Here is a 19,244-nt window from a genome sequence, read left to right as displayed (position 1 = left end):
CTAAAGTAATGTTGGAAAGTTTTGAATGGTAGGAAGGTAATGGGTAGGGCAACATTATGACTTTTACTTACTTAGCAATCAAACCGGAACCCAAACTCCAAGGTCATCAAGTACCAGAGTTAACCTTTTAAATATTTTAATCTAATTTTGATCGTAGCTGAAATAAGCTGTTTACGATGAAATTCAGGAGGGAATATGACAGCTCTTTCAATATGACGAGGTTGAAGCATGGAAATATTCTGGTATCACTTAGGCCCATGTTTATCAGCTAATTTGCTAACAAGGTTATTAGTGATGGTAACTACAGCAGTTTAATTTTAGCATATCATCACTGCCTTATTTCCTTGTCAAGTATCCTACTGAAGCATCTCTGCGTATCATATTATGCAAGGATAGTTTTTTTGTGTTCCTGATTCCAAAATGACCTAAATATTAAAAAAAAAAACATCAAAGCCACATGTCTTCCTTCCTTCCACCGTCCATCCTGAGAGTTTATTTTAACATAATGTTACTAGATAACAATGGTAAAGTACCAACTAATGATACCTGTTGCGGTTACAAACACAGATAGATTTCTGAGAACAAGTGTGTACAGAGGATATCCCAGTGTGCTGATTCACACCGTCACTGCTACAAAAGACATTTTTCTCTTGACCTTTGAGAGAACAGAGTCTCACTTTTCAGCAAAGGAGACACCAATGAGACCTGTTTTAGCAAAGTCTGCACAAAGTTATGTGTACAATGTAACTAAATACTGTCATCAGCATATCCCACATTGAGGTTTCTTAAGTGCATGCTACTTAACAAAGAGTAGGACTATATATTCAAATTAAACCTTTAATACTCTCTGAACCTTTCATGGGACATCACAACAAAAGAGAGAGTCCTTACTATTATATATCAATGGGTAAGATGTGAGGGTAACACATGTCTCATGTTATTTTTACACTATTCTTCAGAGACACAGGTCTACTCTAGTGTCCATAACAAAAGCTCTAGCTAATACCTAGTATTTAAATATATCTGTTACTTAGGCAGTTAGTTAGACAATCCCAAACCTACTGTACAGGTAACCCACTCCTGACCTGTCTTACAGGTATACAGTACCCCCTCACACCTATTACTCCCCCTCTGCCATCCGACCCCCTTTTCTGCTACATAGACAGCAATTATGTCTTACTAGGTGGTTACTACTCACATGCTAAAGTACTTAAATATCAGCATATCTTTCCCACCAACATCAGCAGTTAGCATGCATTATCATTATACTGATATGGGGTCCAGACTTCAACCATGAACTTCAACAACTCACTTCTACTTTTTCTGTGGTCATCTGGTGATAGCCCTCTTCCTCCATGAAGCCGTCTCGCCCTGGAGTGACTGCTTGAAGGTTCCCCAGGGGTGCGCTTTGAGGCCTTGGGACTTACAGTACTGGCTGGATGCTCCACCTTGCTACCGGCACTGCTCCCATTACTAATAATAGCTGAGGACTTGGCACTCTAAAATAAGAAAATAACAACAAAGGATAAAACATCTAGTCTAAACACAAGACTGCAAAGTTCTGTCGAAATTTTACAGTTCTGTGCTGTACTGCAGACACGATCAAAACAACTTTTTCCAGTCTCCCAAGTGTAGCAAGATCAATACTGGCAAACTTTACTGGCAAAATAACCTCACAAATTAATTATCAAAATCACATGCACAGCCCAGTGCAAATGTTTTTGTCTTCTCATGTACTTAAAAAACAATGTTAACACAGTATCCATAACAACTAAATAGCACAGACACCAAAGCATAATACATAACATACAAAAAACATAATTTCCAAGGTAGAAAAAGGAATTTATTTCCAGGAAGAGGACATAACATAACCTGCAACTTCCCTTTTCTTAAAAAAAAATACATTCCACACGAGCAAAGTCTGATACTGCTGTGTTCCACTGGCGATCAAAACCTTGCTTGGAATGAGACTATATTCTACGTTGCACTTTAATTGCAAATATTTATAACGTTCTTTTATTCTCTGAAACAATTTTCTACATCAACTAAATAACAATCTTCAAGTATCATTTACTTATTATTTGTATCATTTGTAAGTCAGGACATTAAGTAAGCATTTAACTGATTTCAAAGAAACTTCACCCCACAAAGATTAAACTCGACTCTATTGGTATATATATGAAACAATTCACGGTTAGATTTCAGAGGGAAGTCCATACATGCCTGTAAACAATTGCTGGTAAAGTAGCTGTACTGTAAACGGAAGTACAATGTAAGTACAGTAGGATCATGTGTAAAAATTTACGAGGTAATTTCCAGAAGTAACACAAATAGGAATGAGTTAAGTTTACACAGCTATAGACAATAGACCTACACAACTTCTATACAATACTGCTGTAAAGTGTTTCATACAACCAAGAAATTCTATTATATTTTTTTTTCCATTTTTTTCTTTGCTGGTTTGTTTATTAGAATGTACATGTACCAAACTTTCTTTGTATCCTTCAAATACCCACAAATATTTTGGTGATGTTTAATACGTAAGCAATTGAAAAAAATGATTGCTAATTAACAATGGCGAATTTTAACTAAGGATTGGCCAGAGCCTTTATGAGTTATTGAACATATATTGCTTACGATGGATCAATGTACACATCATGAAATGAAAATCTCTGTTTCCTCCAGTATATACAGTATATGGAATAAACTCCCCATGTACTATATCAATGGAGATAAAGATGATCCATTCAGAATTTCCCTGTAATATATAGATTGCTAGAGTCGAAACAAAAGGATCAAGCCCAATCTTGAAGGAACTGTGTCAACAATTAATAAAACTTTCAAATGTAATTTTGTCTAACATTGGCCTTTCAAAATGATAAACACAGAGTCTTTGACTTGAAATAATAAAGCCAGGTTGTTCACATTTTTGAGATTGCAAGAGGGATCTGATGTACAGTTCCACACTGGGGGATCAAGTTAGAACTAGATGTGAACTCATTAATGCATACTCATGCATACCGTACTCAGGATCAGACTCGATCAACAATTGCCTCTTGCCTCTTGAGGAAGGATTCTGGGTGACTAATCAAGACTGCAGTACTGCGGTCTCCTGTTACATTGCCCCATCTGATTCAGCATGTACAGTATACACACAGGGCAGTACGTACAACACTGTAATATGTTACTACTGTACTGTACAGCACGGTATCTCTACCTTGTACTATGTAAACAATCATCATTATGATCTTCTTGTGCTCTTACATAATGGAGAGGGTCCTAATTCCAAAAGGGTGATCAAGAACGGGATCATCTCCCGTTACATGCCCTCGTCGGTCCCGCCTCTACATAGACCAGTGCACTGTAATACCATTATACTGTTATATATATACAGGTACTGGATCCATTCACTTCTGCATACACACAGTGCAGTATGCGCACTGTCATAACATTATACTGTTACAGGTACTCGATTTGTAAACCATCATAGTGACCGTATTTTGCTCAGATTGCTTAATGCCAAGTTCATTCTCAAATTTGGATGTGTCTGGGTTCAGACAAGGTCCTGATCCCCCTCGCTGCCGTTATCAAATGTAAACAAGGCCAAAGCTTAAAAGGACAATCTTAATGAGATTTTGGCTCATGTTCAAACTGGAGAATGCACAGTCCTTTCTTTCTATAGGATTTTTACTGTGGTATTCATCATGACCATATATATAGGTTAAACTTGTTCCTGGTAGATCAAGGTACCAAAGTCACACATTATGTTTGCCTGTTATGTATCTTATCAAACAAATCTCTTTTGTTTCAAAACTACCAGCAATACATTGTACTGTTACGGGCAAGGAGCCAACATCTTGTTGCTCATGCCAACTTACATTTAATGGGAAAGTTAACAACCCTTGTCCTGCTTTTTCAAATGGTCTCGAACATAAAAAAAGAAAAGAAAAAGGGCTCTCTATATCTAATCAGAGTTTTGTGAACTGGACTAGTCTTTTTTCTTAAGAGATAAATTTCTCGACTGTGTTGACTGCTGATATTTTGCTGTGCTATATTGCAAAAAAGCGCTTCACCAATCACGGGATATGGCATTAGAAGAATTCAGAAGGTCGCTATACTGTTTCAGTTATGAAATTAACAAAAGCAACTTGGATTGTATTGTTTTGTATAAGCCCTTAATTGTCATGTTCAAACAATAAGCGTAAACCACGCAGATGCCAGCTGTATTGTCATCAGAAAATATCTTTCTGTTTACAAAGACAGTAATTGCCTCCCAATAACACCAAAACCTACAGCGCAAGTTTATAGCCTGTAATAATTTCCAAGAATCGAAGAAAACATTTTGGGGGGAAATTTGGTATTTTTTTTTTCTGGTTGGTACCATTACGAAGGTTCACAATTCTGTCTAACAAACAGTAACTAGATCATACCTGATACACCAAGGGACAAACTCTGTGCATAACAGTTTATAGCTTAAATTGACTCCTTGTTTTTTCCTTTCTTTTTTTTTTGTTTTTTATTTGTTTGTACAATTCTAAAATTCCCAGTCTCAACAGTTTTAACATTGCCAAGAAATGGTTCATTTCATAAATCAGAGGTTACAAAGTTTGACACTTTTGAAAATTAAATTTTATTTTGAAGAAACAAAAAGCTACAGTAACAGACAAAGCAATTGTGTTAAAGCACAACTAGTCTTGTACCATTCTGAATTGACCAGGGTCTCTCAATTATGAAAGTCTCTATAGGTAACTACAGTAACCACAGTAAACCGCCTGCTTGCAATGGGGTTTCATCAATTAGAAATGTCAGAGAGAACTGCAGCATGTAGGGAAACCTGGAAGGGGCTAAATTAATCTGCTAAATATATTAGATTGCTGATGTTCTTGTTGTTTTTTTTTTACCCTTTCATCACCCCTATTCGATTCTTCTAATGTGTTGACTGTACTTGGTACATTTGTGAAAGCGATCTAAAAATAGACTTGATTGCACATCCTACAGAAGTAGTGATGTTCACTGAACCAGTGTTGCTGTACTGTATGGTCAGGTGGTTAAAGGCAGTGTTACCAGAGTTAGCGTTTTTACACTAGATCTAGCGTTTTAGTCATTTGTGGGGTTCTAGCGCACGTTTTTTCTAATTTTGGTAATTCTACCGTTTTTTGCCTAAAACTAGTTAAATTTACCAAAAATTGATCACTTTTCAGATTTTTTAGACAAAATTCTTACTTGGAGACCCATCCAAATTTATTTTGAGTATTTTTGCCCAATCTTCGGAATTTCCTACCGAAAATTTCCATATTTTTTTCAAATTTTCTGGGTCAGACTATCACTCAAATCAACTATTCAAAATCTATTTTGTGATCGGTGACCATTCATCCTACGAATCTGTGCTAAATTGACTCCAAACAACACGAATGTTAGGGAAACTACCATTTAGCGTTTTCTAGGGTTTTATTTTCGCAAATCTAGCGTTTTTTCGTCAACTGTCGCTGGTAACGCTGGTTAAAGGCAGTGTGGCATTTAGAAGCAATGTCACCTGCTTTAGCATGTGGGAGGTGGTCATGGAATCAAGCCTTGCAGGCCAGCTAAAGTGAGGTGGGTTTTCCATCCAGGTACAATCTATGGTTTCCCCCATCTGAAATAATCTTCCAAATTGTAGGGAAAAAAAAACCTAAATGAGCCACTGTACTGTAAAACTGTAAATTGAACAGCCACCCTGACATGAAGTGTAAGTTACACTGTAAGTCATTTAGCATCTCCACCATGCACACCTGGATGCATAGCATCGTAAATAAAACCCCTTCTCCATGCCAACCTTTTTTCTTCTTATTTCACTTCTAAACATACACAACTATACAATATTCCACTTTTTCACAATGCAATGTCAAGAAAATTTGTGCAGTAACTTCTCATCTCATCAGAGACTTGCTGTGGAACTGATTTAAGTTACTCCTAGGTCAAGCAACTTCTAACTGACAATATCTACCTTCAAAGAAAAATTATGCTCATATTTTATTTGTGACTTCCCTTTATAGTGACGATCTCTTGTAGCTATATATAGTGTGTCATTTTTTACTTAAATTTCTGAATTAAACTGGGGAACAATATGTGTGTACTCTATGGTTAAATGCAAGGTACTGTAGATTTCTGAATATATACACCGAAGCATACAGTAGTTTGAAGAGGGATCAAGTCATTGACATAGACCTGGCTAGATAAGTAGATCACTTCAGAATAGAGTCATGCGTTTACTGTACTGTCCCTAGGATATTTACTGACCAATTTAAAGTCCCTCTCATAACCCACAGCTTTGTTCCACCCTCCTCTTTCAAATCCCCTCTGAAATAATGTTCTATCTTGATGAGTAACAACCTTTTCTCAAGGTTTCATCAGGCTCAAACATTGTGACATTCATGAAGCAGACTAAAACCATGCACTCAAGTAGCATTTGCAGTATTCATGTGGCATGAACGGATTGCTATAAATAACTTCAAATATATCTGCTTTCACTATGAGTGCTCCTTCCTTGATCTGAGAAACTAACAAAGTGTTTTGTTCTCCAGTGTATTTGGGCTTTCTAGGGTTTGACATATATTAGCTCTTTCCCAAACTAGAGGAGACTTGATGGTAAATACTTCCTTCAACCTATAGTCTAGGGGAAAGCACAATCAACACTTTACAAGTAAATTTAACAAAGGTCACATATTGTACTGACCCAGACACTCAATGCTGCAAGGCTCTTTGTCAAAATAGCAAATTTGAGGTTCAGCAGTTCGGTATCTTTTTATATTTTGTAATCAATATAGATAATTGTACAGTACTTCCATGTCAGCATTCCATTTGTACACATCTGAAGATCTGTTCATTTAATTTTATGGAAACCTTCTTTAATAGCACATATTTGTGCATCTTGATAAGAGGTAGTTAATAATCGCTACGGCTTTCAATGTATGCATGGCCTCCACAGGTCTCTCAAAAGAATGGTTCCAGAGAAGAACAAAGTCAGGTTAAAGGTACAGTACATTGTCTGTAATGTATCTTCCCAGTATCTAAAAAGCTTTAAAATACTTTGTTTTGCATTAATTCTTAGATGCACTGCCACTAATTTTTGTATTATCTCTGAATATATATTTGGCTATCATCCAGTTAGGTGTCCTCAACCCTCCAATAATTGAGTTGTTTTTACCTAATGCTAAGGAAACTATGAAACACAGTCTAAAAATGACCAAGTGCACCAATGAATCATTCAGTCCACACATAGATTTTTTAAATACAACGTATTAAAGTCGACACTGGTGTGACATGTCTATGCGATAAGTCGTCTAATCCAAACCTTATTTCTTCTTATTTCTTTCCCTGCTTTAATAAGATCAATTGACAAACGGCCCTTTAGTAAGTTGCTGTATAGTTATTCGCCACTGCCCACTTCTTCACCTTTCAAGGTTATTAGTCTGAAACGTTAGCCTGAGTGTTACGTAATCAATTCGCCAAGCCTAGCAAAGTAAGCCAGCATGGAAAAGTCACTTGCACAGCTCAAATTTCCCAAGATCTACCAGGAGAGCCTACTTATATGCCCGGGCAGGTAATTTGTTATTCAGCTTTGTATTAAAGGGCACATTTTCAAATGTTCAATAAAAATAAAATACATTTTTCACAAATTTTAAGGTTGTCCATACAAGTTTTAAAAGTTTGAAACCAGATCAAAATTCAAAATGACATCACGATTTTATGATAAATTAACAACTTCCATAAACTACAGTATATCATCTGCATGTATACATCATAAAACTTACTGGTTTAGATATTTACGAGTGGGTCATTGAGGGTGCACAGTGTTAAAAGATTACCAGGGCATACTAGACACGGTAGAATGAGGTGCTAAGGTTGTGAGGAGACAGGTAAGCGAGGAACGAAGTAAATCATGGTAAACACCCAATGTCGTCTGGATGGTTCACAAATTACACATGGATCCGAATAGATAACAGAGTCAATAAGGGAATATATTTTTAGGGACTTTGGGTGGTAGATTGAGGAGGCTCCAATTCCGTACGAAAATCGCTGTAGGAAATCCGGACAACAAAACGCACGATGTTGGCACTTTGTATGGTAGAATGAGAAGGAAGGCCGACGACCGGAGGAGCCATTCGTTGATGGTGCACAGTGTTAAAAGATTACCAGGGCATACTAGACACGGTAGAATGAGGTGCTAAGGTTGTGAGGAGACAGGTAAGCAAGGAGCAAAGTAAATGAAGATATTTTGTGATTTTCATGTTTTTCATTCAGTGGATCCAAAATTTGTATCTTGAATTACTGTAATGAGCTACATTGTAACTACCACTGCTGAAACGACACAAACATTTCAAAACAAGGTATCCATAAATCAAAAAAATACATGACAATCAATACTTACATTTCAACAGGATTATCAGTTCAAAATAAGTAACTATTTCTTATCCACTTTGTTCCGCCTCAAGCACACCAATAACTGCCCACAAATGATTAAAAACCGCACAGTACACTTAAGTATACTTAAGCTCAAGCTATTTACGAGACGTCGAATATAAACATAACACTATCAGAGAAGACTGATTTATGAATTTCACTGGGTATTTACACAAGTTACGTTTTTTGTTTTTTAACTAAAAGTTCCATACTCTGGTGGTCATAAATTAGGTATAGTTAATCCCAATATGCTGATCATAAATCCACAGAATTATAAAAAGTAATATTTTGAATAGCCTGCAGCACATTGTTTTGATCTGTGATAGTCCAAATATTCCCTACTGTACATCACGAAGATGCCACCATTTTGATCAAAGGGAAACCAAGATAGATTTTAAATGAGCTTTTGTCCTCGCCGTTATTAAAAAATCATCAAATGTCACCAAATCCAAATTTGTTGTATTAATCAACGTCACATCAGATAATGAGAAAAAGATTTTGAAAAAGATTTACTTTAAAAAATACTAAAAATAATAATACATTTCATTGTTTACCTAGACTTACCATACTTTTTTTGAGTGAAAATCATACAAACAATATAACTAGGCCTACATAATTAGCATATAAGAATCTGGGCTGGAGATCATTTCATCTTAAACTGTTAACAACAGATGATTACCAAGTTTCCAACTATCACTAAATAATGCACCTTTGAAAGGGAAGAGAAACAAAGAACATTTAAATTTTAGGGTACTTGCTGTACTGTAACTGAATATGTTGTCAATCGATTAATGCTACCAAATGTAACCAAGCTGTTTTTAAATGAAAGTAATATGGTTCGATAACATGGTCATAAAACTTTTCCCACTTTCCTATGGGACTTGCAGTACAGTATATCAAGTTATCAACTGCATATACTGTACTGTACATACCAAACTTAAGGCAACCTACAATTATTCTTTAAATTTTGTCCATTGTGCTGCCGGTACCGTATTTACTGTACAAGAATGCGATGACTAAACAGTAGCGTTTTACTTTGCTTACGAATTTCAAAGTTGTCCCTGTTACTGTAAAAGACCCTGCTATTTAATTCTTTTCAAATATGTAGTTTAAAAATATTGCAGCCAGCACATTTCATATCCAAAATTATAATTGACAGTATTCTTACTTGGACCCCCCACAAAGTGGGGATGAAATAGAGTTTGTGGTGATACTGAAAAAAAGGTCAAAATAGCTCTACAAGAAAAAAAAACAGGTGTAAAAAATGAAGGTTGAAACACTGCCCAATTGGAACAGATTTTCAGAATGGTAGATTGAAGAGTAGGAGGTCAGTGACCTTAGATCTAGTCATGGACAATGCCAACTTTAGTCCAGAGTTTTTATATGGGGACTTCATTTGTTGGTTCCTCCACCGATACTAGCAAAAATACTTACATCTAAATTGGTTAGTACATCTTTATTGTCTTCCACTAATTGCTTTAGTCTCTGATATTCCTTTATAGCTTGAAAATTCTGAAAGGCAACAAGAGAAAGACACCATATGACATCAATAAAACCAAATAATGTAGATAAGTTATAAATCAAGTATAAAGAGCAGTGAAAATGATTCTTCTTTTATAGAATGGAATCAATAGAAACAGATGCATGATCCATGCTACTTCGAATTCTCAGTTAATTGTCAAATTTTCCCATTATTAAGAATTTTATCGCTGGGGGTTGTGAGTAGACACGTAAGCCAGGAAACAAAGCAAACACTAAAAGTACTGTACAAACTTGTTGCAACATGTGCAGTAAGTTGTCTGGTAAATAAAGCACTGGGCTGTGGCTCACATTGGTTGTCGCAGTTGAGATCAGAACCAAATTATGTTTGACTCATTATACGGAAACGGGGATTAATTTAAACGTTCAAATTTTGAAGGCTGTGCATTTTGGCTTCTATATTAAAAAATACTGTGATTCCTATGTACAACATACTGTAGATGTACATCTTTGTACATTGTACAGCACTTTGCCCATTTTGTATGGCATTTCGCTGATTCCATACCTGACGAATTATTCCCAGGGAAAAGTGGCCAGGGTATTAAAGGTAGTCAGAAAAAGTATAGGCACCAAATTATAGCATGCTATATAATTGCTAGAAGTTTTCAAAAAGTATTTTTCTGCATATTTAGCATATTTTGGGGCCAATACAGCATACCTTTAAACACTGTAAACAGCACAAGGCAAAGTGAAGAGTTGTATCGACTTACAGTGATGTACCTGCATCTTGAGTATGCAATAACTTCCATAAAAAAAAATCGAATTAAACGGTATTTGGGTCTTTCGCAGTGTGCTGCTCTTTATGTCCTGTGCATGACTGACCAATGATATGAGGGTTACCAGCACTTTACAATGTACAGTAAATTGCTGGAACTTGGACTCCAAGTCCGAATGGGTCAGAATTTGCGCAATAAATAGAACATCGATAAGGTTGTGAGATTATTTTAATTTTAGTATAGTGCACCCTGGTACCAAAAAAAAAGAAGGGTTTTTAAACTTTTGTACATAAATTACATACAGTGAAGCACAGTTTCTATATTAAACTACTAACCTAACTAACTGTAGGAATTGTCACAAACATTCAAATTTTGTTTTTTTGTCTTGTTTGACGGGCAGACTTGTAGAATCCACTGTATACAGTCCTGACAATATACAGAGAAACCACTTAAACCTGGAATTTTGGAAATAACGTGCAGTCAATTAACTTATATCGTGACTACAATAAGGCTCTGTGCTAGACTAAGTCTGTAACATTAAGTTTATATAAGGATTCCATTGTGGTAGTAGCATGCTGCACACTTGGCAGCTAATTGTCAGACATTATCTCTCAGTAACTGTTGACCGAGATTTGGGATTTTGCTTCCAAGACAACGAAACTTCGTCAAGGCTTGAAGCATATTTAGCAATAAACTTAAAGCGGCACTTACAGATCTACTGAATCTTGTACAAAGAGGCATGCAAATTCATGTTTACTGTACAATCATGCAGCTACATGCAGTCATGGACGGGCCTAGTATTCTTAAAAGGATGGGATGTGGCCCTTGGGTTGTTGAAGGCATCTACCATAGAGGGGATTCTGAGGTCTTCCCTTACCCCCTAGAAATATTTTCAGAGGTTAAATTGTGCACTTTGGGAGGCATAAAATAAGTGTATTATTCCACCAAACACAAGGTTATATACCAGTTTATGCAGTATATATGCTAATGATAAACTACTATTGAGATATTGTGTGAGGCTGAAAAGATTGTATGCACGCACACACCCCAACCCCACTGGATACTTACAAGTCTGACAAAACAGTGCTTTCTAGGAACCCAACTAATAACACATACCAGAATAAATGATCTCCTATAGCTTAAAGTTTTGATTGAGGCACCTAACCTACAGTATGTATATGTACAGTCACTTGTAGGATGTTTACCAACATGAGTCAAAACATACACAAGAGTTGACAGTCAATATAAGACGGGCAGATGGTACTTGTTCAGAACTTCAGATACAATTTGTGTTTCCAATGGGAAGGACTTCCTCCAGCTGGCTTTCCAGATGTTTTCAAATCTATAATCCTCCATTCTGTTCAATCAGACCACTCTTTTTTATACATGATGACCTTTACATTGTTCTGCGAGGTCACTCCAAAGACAACAAGGTCATTCGTCCATCCCTATATGTACATTTGCTTACATTATGGCACTGTGATGAAATGGGACATACATGTATGTACAATATATCTCTAACAACCTATCTAGGGAATCCAATCCTAGAACTGTGCACACAATGCCATGTGACCACCCACATTTCTGATAAACATTTGAAGTATAGGTGATACAAAAGGGAAGGAAGCTGGTGTTGTTGGTATGAACTCATACTCAAGGACAATCCATCTACTGTCTACTGTACAGTACTGCACAAACAGTACAGTAGAACTTTGTATGTAAACAGTACAGTATGTATGGCCAATGTGACCAGCACATCTAGAGTTATAACATGTAATGTACTGTATGTACATTAGTTGTAAAGTTATTTAATAGACTTGTTCTGAGTTTGGGTTGTGTATGAAAACTGAACTAATATGACCAAAGCAAATATATGTCATTAATATTAACACATGATCAGAAAGTACTGATCAGTCTTTAAACTGATAATTTAAAGGTATCTTAAGATTAATTGCAATCAACTTGGTGCCTCAAAACAAAATTGAAATCAACAAAATAACTGTTTTAATTCAATACAGGACATTTTGATCCATTTTTTGGGAAGAAAGTTTCTAGTTCACTATTTATACCTATACAGTAATCTTATTGTTTCATGTGCAATTTTTCTGTGAGTAAAACCTAGTCTTCAGAAATATAGCATACAGTAGTAGTCAAGTAATGTACGAGTAGTTCTTCGTCGGACTGCTACTGCTAAATATTTATGTAAAATCTGACTTTAAAATTTGCTGAAACGTGAATATATATATAACATATGCATGTAAGTTTATCAGAAATTACATTTTGGTATGACAACCAGGATGCTTCCATCCAAACAGAGATGTGCACTAGTGATTCATTTCATAAAAGAGAGATCGGTTTACCTGCTAAATATAACACTTCTTGGGGGAAACAATCGTAAAGGAGTAGTTTACAGTAGCTGGATTATTTTTTTTTAAGTATGAGTCATATTCCCAAAACATTTCTTGCAGAATGTGAAGTATTTACTGGATAAAACCTAAACATTCTTCCAGGGAGTGGTTCACAGTGGATGGCCTATGATGTCATCATGGTAGAAGCTCTTGGAAGCTTTAATTACATGCATTGTTTCTTTTTGATTTATCCTAAGAGATGTGATACATTTGGAAATGTTTCCTCACACAGTAGCTGTCATTGTTATGTGTATTCACAGTAGACTGCTTCTATATTATTTCCTCTACATGGATCATTAATGTTAAATACAATATTTTTTTTAAGGAAAAGAATTTACAGCACAACTGCTATGATGACAATACAGTTGATGTCAGATGCAAGCAATCCCAACTTTGAAAAATTATAAAACTTACTGGATTATATATTTACGAGTGACCCACTTACCTGTCTCCCCACAACCTAAGCAGTACCGCATTCTATCGTGTCTACAGTAGTATGCCCTGGTAATCTTTTAACACTGTACACCCTCACTGACCCTAGTGACCTCCTTCATTTTTCTACCACGAAAGTGGGGAACGAAGTAAATATACAGATCTTTGATATTCAAACTGCTATGAAGAGGGCCAGGCCAAATAGAGAGGTTAGTTTACATAAATTCTTCGAAACATTATGCCTCTATAAAGCTCACTAATAATGCAAATTATGGCATAATACCAGAGATTTACAGGTTTGGGAACTTTATGAACGATGATACTTCCTGTCTCCTGTCTCCAACCTATAACTGCACTCTCCCTATCTGCCTAGAAGCTACATGTACAGTAGGTACATGAAGCATATGGAAAAGTGTAGATATAGTGTGGAGACAGCTGAGAGAAGAGCGATTCAGTTAATTTAATATTCAGATGGCCCCATCTGTGACATTTGAAAGCTATTACTCTGTCTTTCTACAGGTGCATTGCCTAGAAAAAGCAATGGAAACATAAAATATGAACTACTGCAGATCTGACATTCAATTACGATAAGCGCAAAATTCAGTCATTTCGGAGCCCTCTGTCAACCAAAGTTTACAAGTTTATAAAAAGCGTACCAATTACTCTGCTATCTATGTATGCATTGCCTTGGAAAAGCCAAAAAACACCCCCCAAAAAAACACAGACTACTGTATTGTAAGTCCCAATGTACAACTATAGGAAGGAATATTCGCCCTTCCCTTCCCTGACCCCCTACCCCACCCCCACCCCAATTTGATGTTTCCCATCAGCTTTTATATTTGGTATCACTATTTCACCACCCAGACCAAACATCATCATTAAACTGTACATACTTTACATACTGTACAGTAGGCAGTATTTCTACATGATATACATTGGTATGGTAAAGTAAATTGCACGACTGGTACTTTTATTATTTGTCAGTTTCTCACTTTTGCAGACATGCTGTAGAGATTGTTTGCTGCCTTTTTTTTTTTTTTGGTAATTTTTAGTTCCTCATTTTTCCTGCTTGGATTCTGTCCAAACAAGCACTGAAAAAGTTTAAATATATATATATAACTTCCATATTTGGTAAAAACAGTGGCATATACATGTTATTTGTTTGAACTGGAATGCTAAACAAAAGTTTTCTTGTTTACAACATACAGTAACTTCCAGTATAAATATATGACAAAGTGGCAACTGTTCTGTACTGTTATACAGATCAATACACAAAGGTTTGAAATATGGTATGCAATTCTGCTAGGTTGGGATACCGTACACAGAAGTTTACATAGCTACAGTTATTCTCTTTGTCATATTTTCTTAATTGGCTTCTTTGTCACAGCTTCTGTACTAAACAGTTGTCCCGGCCACTGGCAGAGCCGGTTCATGAACACAAACCACATATTACTCATTTAATGCTCTATTAAACAAATTTACAGAACTTAAAGCAGCATTTTGCGTTTGGTTGCCGTTTTCTACTTTTTTGATATGTCCATCAAATTTTTTTACATATATCAATCACAAAACAGCAAACTAAGATATTAGTCAAGTTTTTCCCTGCCAACAACGTTAATTGGCGAGTAATTAAGGATATTTGCAGATAATGAGAAGAGTGTCCACGACAAATTCCACATACAAAATTAATCGCATTCAGTTCCCCCAAACCCACTAGTGTGAATTCAACCAATCAGAGATGCAGGTTTAGTTATGAGCCGTTGCTAAAAATAGATTCAAGACTTTGTGTCAACTGGTACAACCAGGGAGTTGTTATGCAACTCCCTGGTACAACTGCCATATAGACTGTACACAAATCAAGCGTTGTGTTATATTACATATTTGTCAATGACGTTCGTAGTGTTTAAATATTCATATTATGGGCGAGGTTTATTGGGATCCCAACGGAAAATATCTTGGAGAACAACAAAGTTGAAAGTTGCAAATTGTTTACTTTTATGCCACCATTTGAAGTAAAATTTAAATTAGATAAGCTTAGTAGTTATGTATGTCATTATGGCATAGTGGAGTCAGTGAGGTTGAGAAAAATCATAGAAAAGGATGCAAAATGCTGCTTTAACTACTTTACAATACACCACACATTTTGTATGAATTGACTTTATATTGTCTGTGTACACATAGTGAAGCACCCAAGAAGAAAGTACAATACTGTACCTACAGGTATGAGGTACGTATACAGTAGTATGAGTCATAAGAATGCCACAAAATTAGGTCTGTTGTCTCTTCACCCTTGGTGAGCCAGTACAAAGGTGAAATTATTGCAAACGATGCTTTGGAAATCCCTTATAAACTTTGTACCCTCTACACCTATACTGTACAAAATATGAACCACAATTTGGCTACTTCCACAATACGGTAGCTTGGGCTTAAGTCGGGGTAAAGTCGGGCTAACTTGAGTAGGAGATGAAAATATGCAGCTGTAAGCGCAGTAACTGGATGCTCCGATCGCAATTACATATATTCTAGAAATTAAAGAGAAAATATAGCAAATGGTCGCAGCTTTTTAAGAATTCTCCCTTGGTTATGAGACATTGCATTTAAATTGTAATGAACTGTCCCATTTGACAAATTTGGCTATGCATCTCTAAAAATTAAGCTTATAGTAAATATCAACAGAAGTACTGAGTATTAAACAGTAGTGTTACTGACGCAGTGCAAGTGATCCATGTATGGATGTACATTAGGGTATACAGCAGTGGCATGGTGGGGGTTCTTTTAGATGATATGCTTTTTAAGACTTTCAATGCCTTTATAAAATTTATGTTCAATTTTGTACTCCAAAATTAGTTGCATCTGTAATGTGAATGTACCATAGGCATTGATAATTTCTAAATTTCACAGCTCAGGCAAACTAGTAACACTATCCAATCCAGGTCAAAACAATATACTGAAAAATAAAGAAAAACAAAGCATTGTTTTGTCAGTGTGCAACTATGACATCATACCTGTTTGCTTCAAGCTCACATTTGGTAGAAAATCAGGTTACCCTTAAAGGCCAAGATCTCAAAAAAAGGTACAATAAGCATCGAATGCAAATTTCACCAGAGTGCTTAGATTATGTTCATCTTTAACATATCAAACAGAAAGTTTACCCTGAACTATTCTTGAAGATATTTAACCGTGACAAACACATTGAGAGACTTGCTAGCATACGTCACATTTGAGCTTTTCTTTCTGTTGCTATGGACAAAATTATGAAACAGTTACCACAAGGTAAAGATGATGAAACTTCCAAACTTGTGTCATAATAGTTACTGCGTCACAATAGATCTCGGGAGTATATGTCACACGTTCATCACTAACAATTGTTGCTACGTAAAATTTCCTACACTTAGCTGTACTTCTGTACATACTGTAGCTAAGTATACGGCCAAACTTTCAACTGAGCTCTGAGGCAATTTGGGAAGCTGTAATTTAACTGGGCTTGTTTTTTTAATAAACTGGTGGGACAGTACATTAGGCCTGTTAAGAATTTATTGGTACTGAGCTCCAGGCACAGTGAGAAGAATATGCCCGAAATACCAGTCAGCTATCTCCAACTTCAAAATTCTAGAAAGACAGTCCTGACCCAATTAAAGCGATTAAAAAATACTTTTTATGGGAAATTGAGTGTTTTGAAATGACTAAAACTAAATTCACTTTTCCCTCACATGCGATGAAACCAACTAGAAGGACTGTTGACCCAAAAGGTTGAAGATAAAATCCCTCATTCAGGGTATCACTTACCTGGTATCTCCATGGTATGATCCTATGCAAAACAGCCAACATAAGGTAACACAAATGCAACTACTTAAAATGTAGTTTTTGAACAAAGATCCAGATAATAGTTCCATTAAAGAGTTAAGGATTTAAAGAAAACTTCTTAACTTCCAAAAACTACCACACACTGGATTATTCCCCTGTGGTTGTGTCGGTATCGTACCGTAACTTATACCGTGGCCTATGGACAGTCAATATATTTTATATAAGTAACCAGAAAATCATTGATTTGCAAAACTATGAAGAATAAAGTTGATTTTAGGAAAAAAGTGGCATATATCCCTTGCAGTGTATCACATGCAAGTCAAGATCAATGTTCCCCATTATCCCCCCCCCCCCTAAAAATATGCCAGAAAAGCCAAATAATGGTGACCAGTTCAAAGGACCATTTGTTGAAGACTGTACAGACAATTAGTTAAAGGAAGTAAGGCTAATATTGAGAGGAGACACGTAAGCTAGAATTTATTAAATTTACACATCTAGTGAAAGATCATCATTTATTTAATCTTTTACCTTTGGTTCCGTCTGTGTCCACTGTTTGGCAATTGTTAACGCTTCTTCGTTCCTGTTCAGCTTGCAAAGGGCCTGAGCTTTACACATAAGAGCCTTGCCTATGATTTTCTTGCTGTTTGGGTTGAGATCTAAAATCCGGGCACAATCTTCACTCACCTTCTGGAATTGTTCCTAAATGATGCCAAAAAAATGATGTGAAAGATAATATCTTCATATTAATATCACTTCTTTATTAGTTCCCCCAAGACTTATAAACTGGTTTGGGGATTTATGAACAACGATACTTACTGTAACCTGTCTCAGGACTATTGAAGTCTCAATACGTGTTTGCTGATGAATTTCGGAAAACAAACTTCGGAAGCATATTCAATGTTTTTTTTATTCTAAATGCACTCTGACCATATGGGTCTAATGCAGAAAAACTGTCACAATCGAAAGAAAGAATTTATTTTCTGTTGCCGTTATGGCCTGAACGCCAATATCAGCATGTTCATTACACAAATGTAACCTTTATATAATCGTATCCTCCGCTTATTTGACCCTACTTCACGGAGGAGCCTCTGAAAACACCAAGTTTATTCCTTGCAATGTAAGGAAATGACACAATTTTGCAAGCTACATCGGTAAGACCGAAAGAAAGATACTATTCAAGAGAACTTAACACAGGCTAGCACACAGGCGAAACGATTGTAAACAAAACAGAGAGATGATACTATTCAAGAGAACTTAACACAGGCTAGCACACAGGCCTAACGATTGTAAACAAAACAGAGAGGTTTGATTGGCGCATGATCTGTCGGGCGTGTCTTACAAATTTTGATTGAAGTTTGTAGAATGTACAGACTCATCTAAAAAATCTGGCGAATTTTATTCACCCCAAAATGTTTAACGACAGATAACTCATTAAAAAATAAAAATAATGAATATTAGTATTAAAAATGCATAGAACAGTGTCATTTCCACTGAGCTTTTAAGGCAGTGAGCTGGAAAGGTGGAAGTTAAAATTTGGCAAACACACATTGAGACTTAAAGCAGACAGGTTACAAGTGAGGAGTGAAGCAAATTATAAGCCTTACCACCCCCTGGATCCTACAATCTTCCCTACAGTCTCCGATGACCCTAAAATCTTGTAAGTTTCAGATTGCTCACTGTGTGGTTGATGAATTATTCATTAGACTGTAAGATTTCAGTAAGGGACTAGTGTATTGAACCCTTTCAGCAGCTCAACGTAGCTCTGTGATGCTTTGTGGGTCAGGTCAGTAGTACTTAGTAACTATTCATGTACACTGACATACAAATTGCAATAAACATTGTATTTCATTTATCCATTTTAGCTTTGTAAAGAGAGAATATTGTGTAATTAAGTTAATAATATTGT

The 19,244-nt window shown here is 36.1% G+C and overlaps 1 protein-coding gene across 4 annotated transcripts in view; it reads right to left on the bottom strand.

Moving 5' to 3' along the window:
* LOC139960393 (probable helicase with zinc finger domain) overlaps positions 1 to 19,244 on the bottom strand; it is a 50,645-nt gene that overhangs the window by 23,110 nt on the left and 8,291 nt on the right. For 2 of the 4 annotated variants that reach the window (XM_071958728.1, XM_071958729.1), the window contains exons 3-5: positions 17,867 to 18,037; positions 9,874 to 9,951; positions 1,313 to 1,499 (exon numbers count right to left, since the gene is read on the bottom strand). In XM_071958728.1, the coding sequence (XP_071814829.1) occupies positions 1,313 to 1,499; positions 9,874 to 9,951; positions 17,867 to 18,037 (436 nt within the window). Of the gene's footprint in view, positions 1 to 1,312; positions 1,500 to 1,872; positions 2,016 to 2,074; positions 2,169 to 9,873; positions 9,952 to 17,866; positions 18,038 to 19,244 lie in introns of those variants that run through there. The other 2 variants (XM_071958731.1, XM_071958730.1) reach the window with 2 other exon arrangements.

Source organism: Apostichopus japonicus, chromosome 19, assembly GCF_037975245.1.
Source record: "Apostichopus japonicus isolate 1M-3 chromosome 19, ASM3797524v1, whole genome shotgun sequence".
Classification (NCBI taxonomy): Eukaryota; Metazoa; Echinodermata; class Holothuroidea; order Aspidochirotida; family Stichopodidae; genus Apostichopus; species Apostichopus japonicus.
Note: the sequence above shows the minus strand (reverse complement) of the source record. Positions and strands in the feature narration are given on the sequence as shown.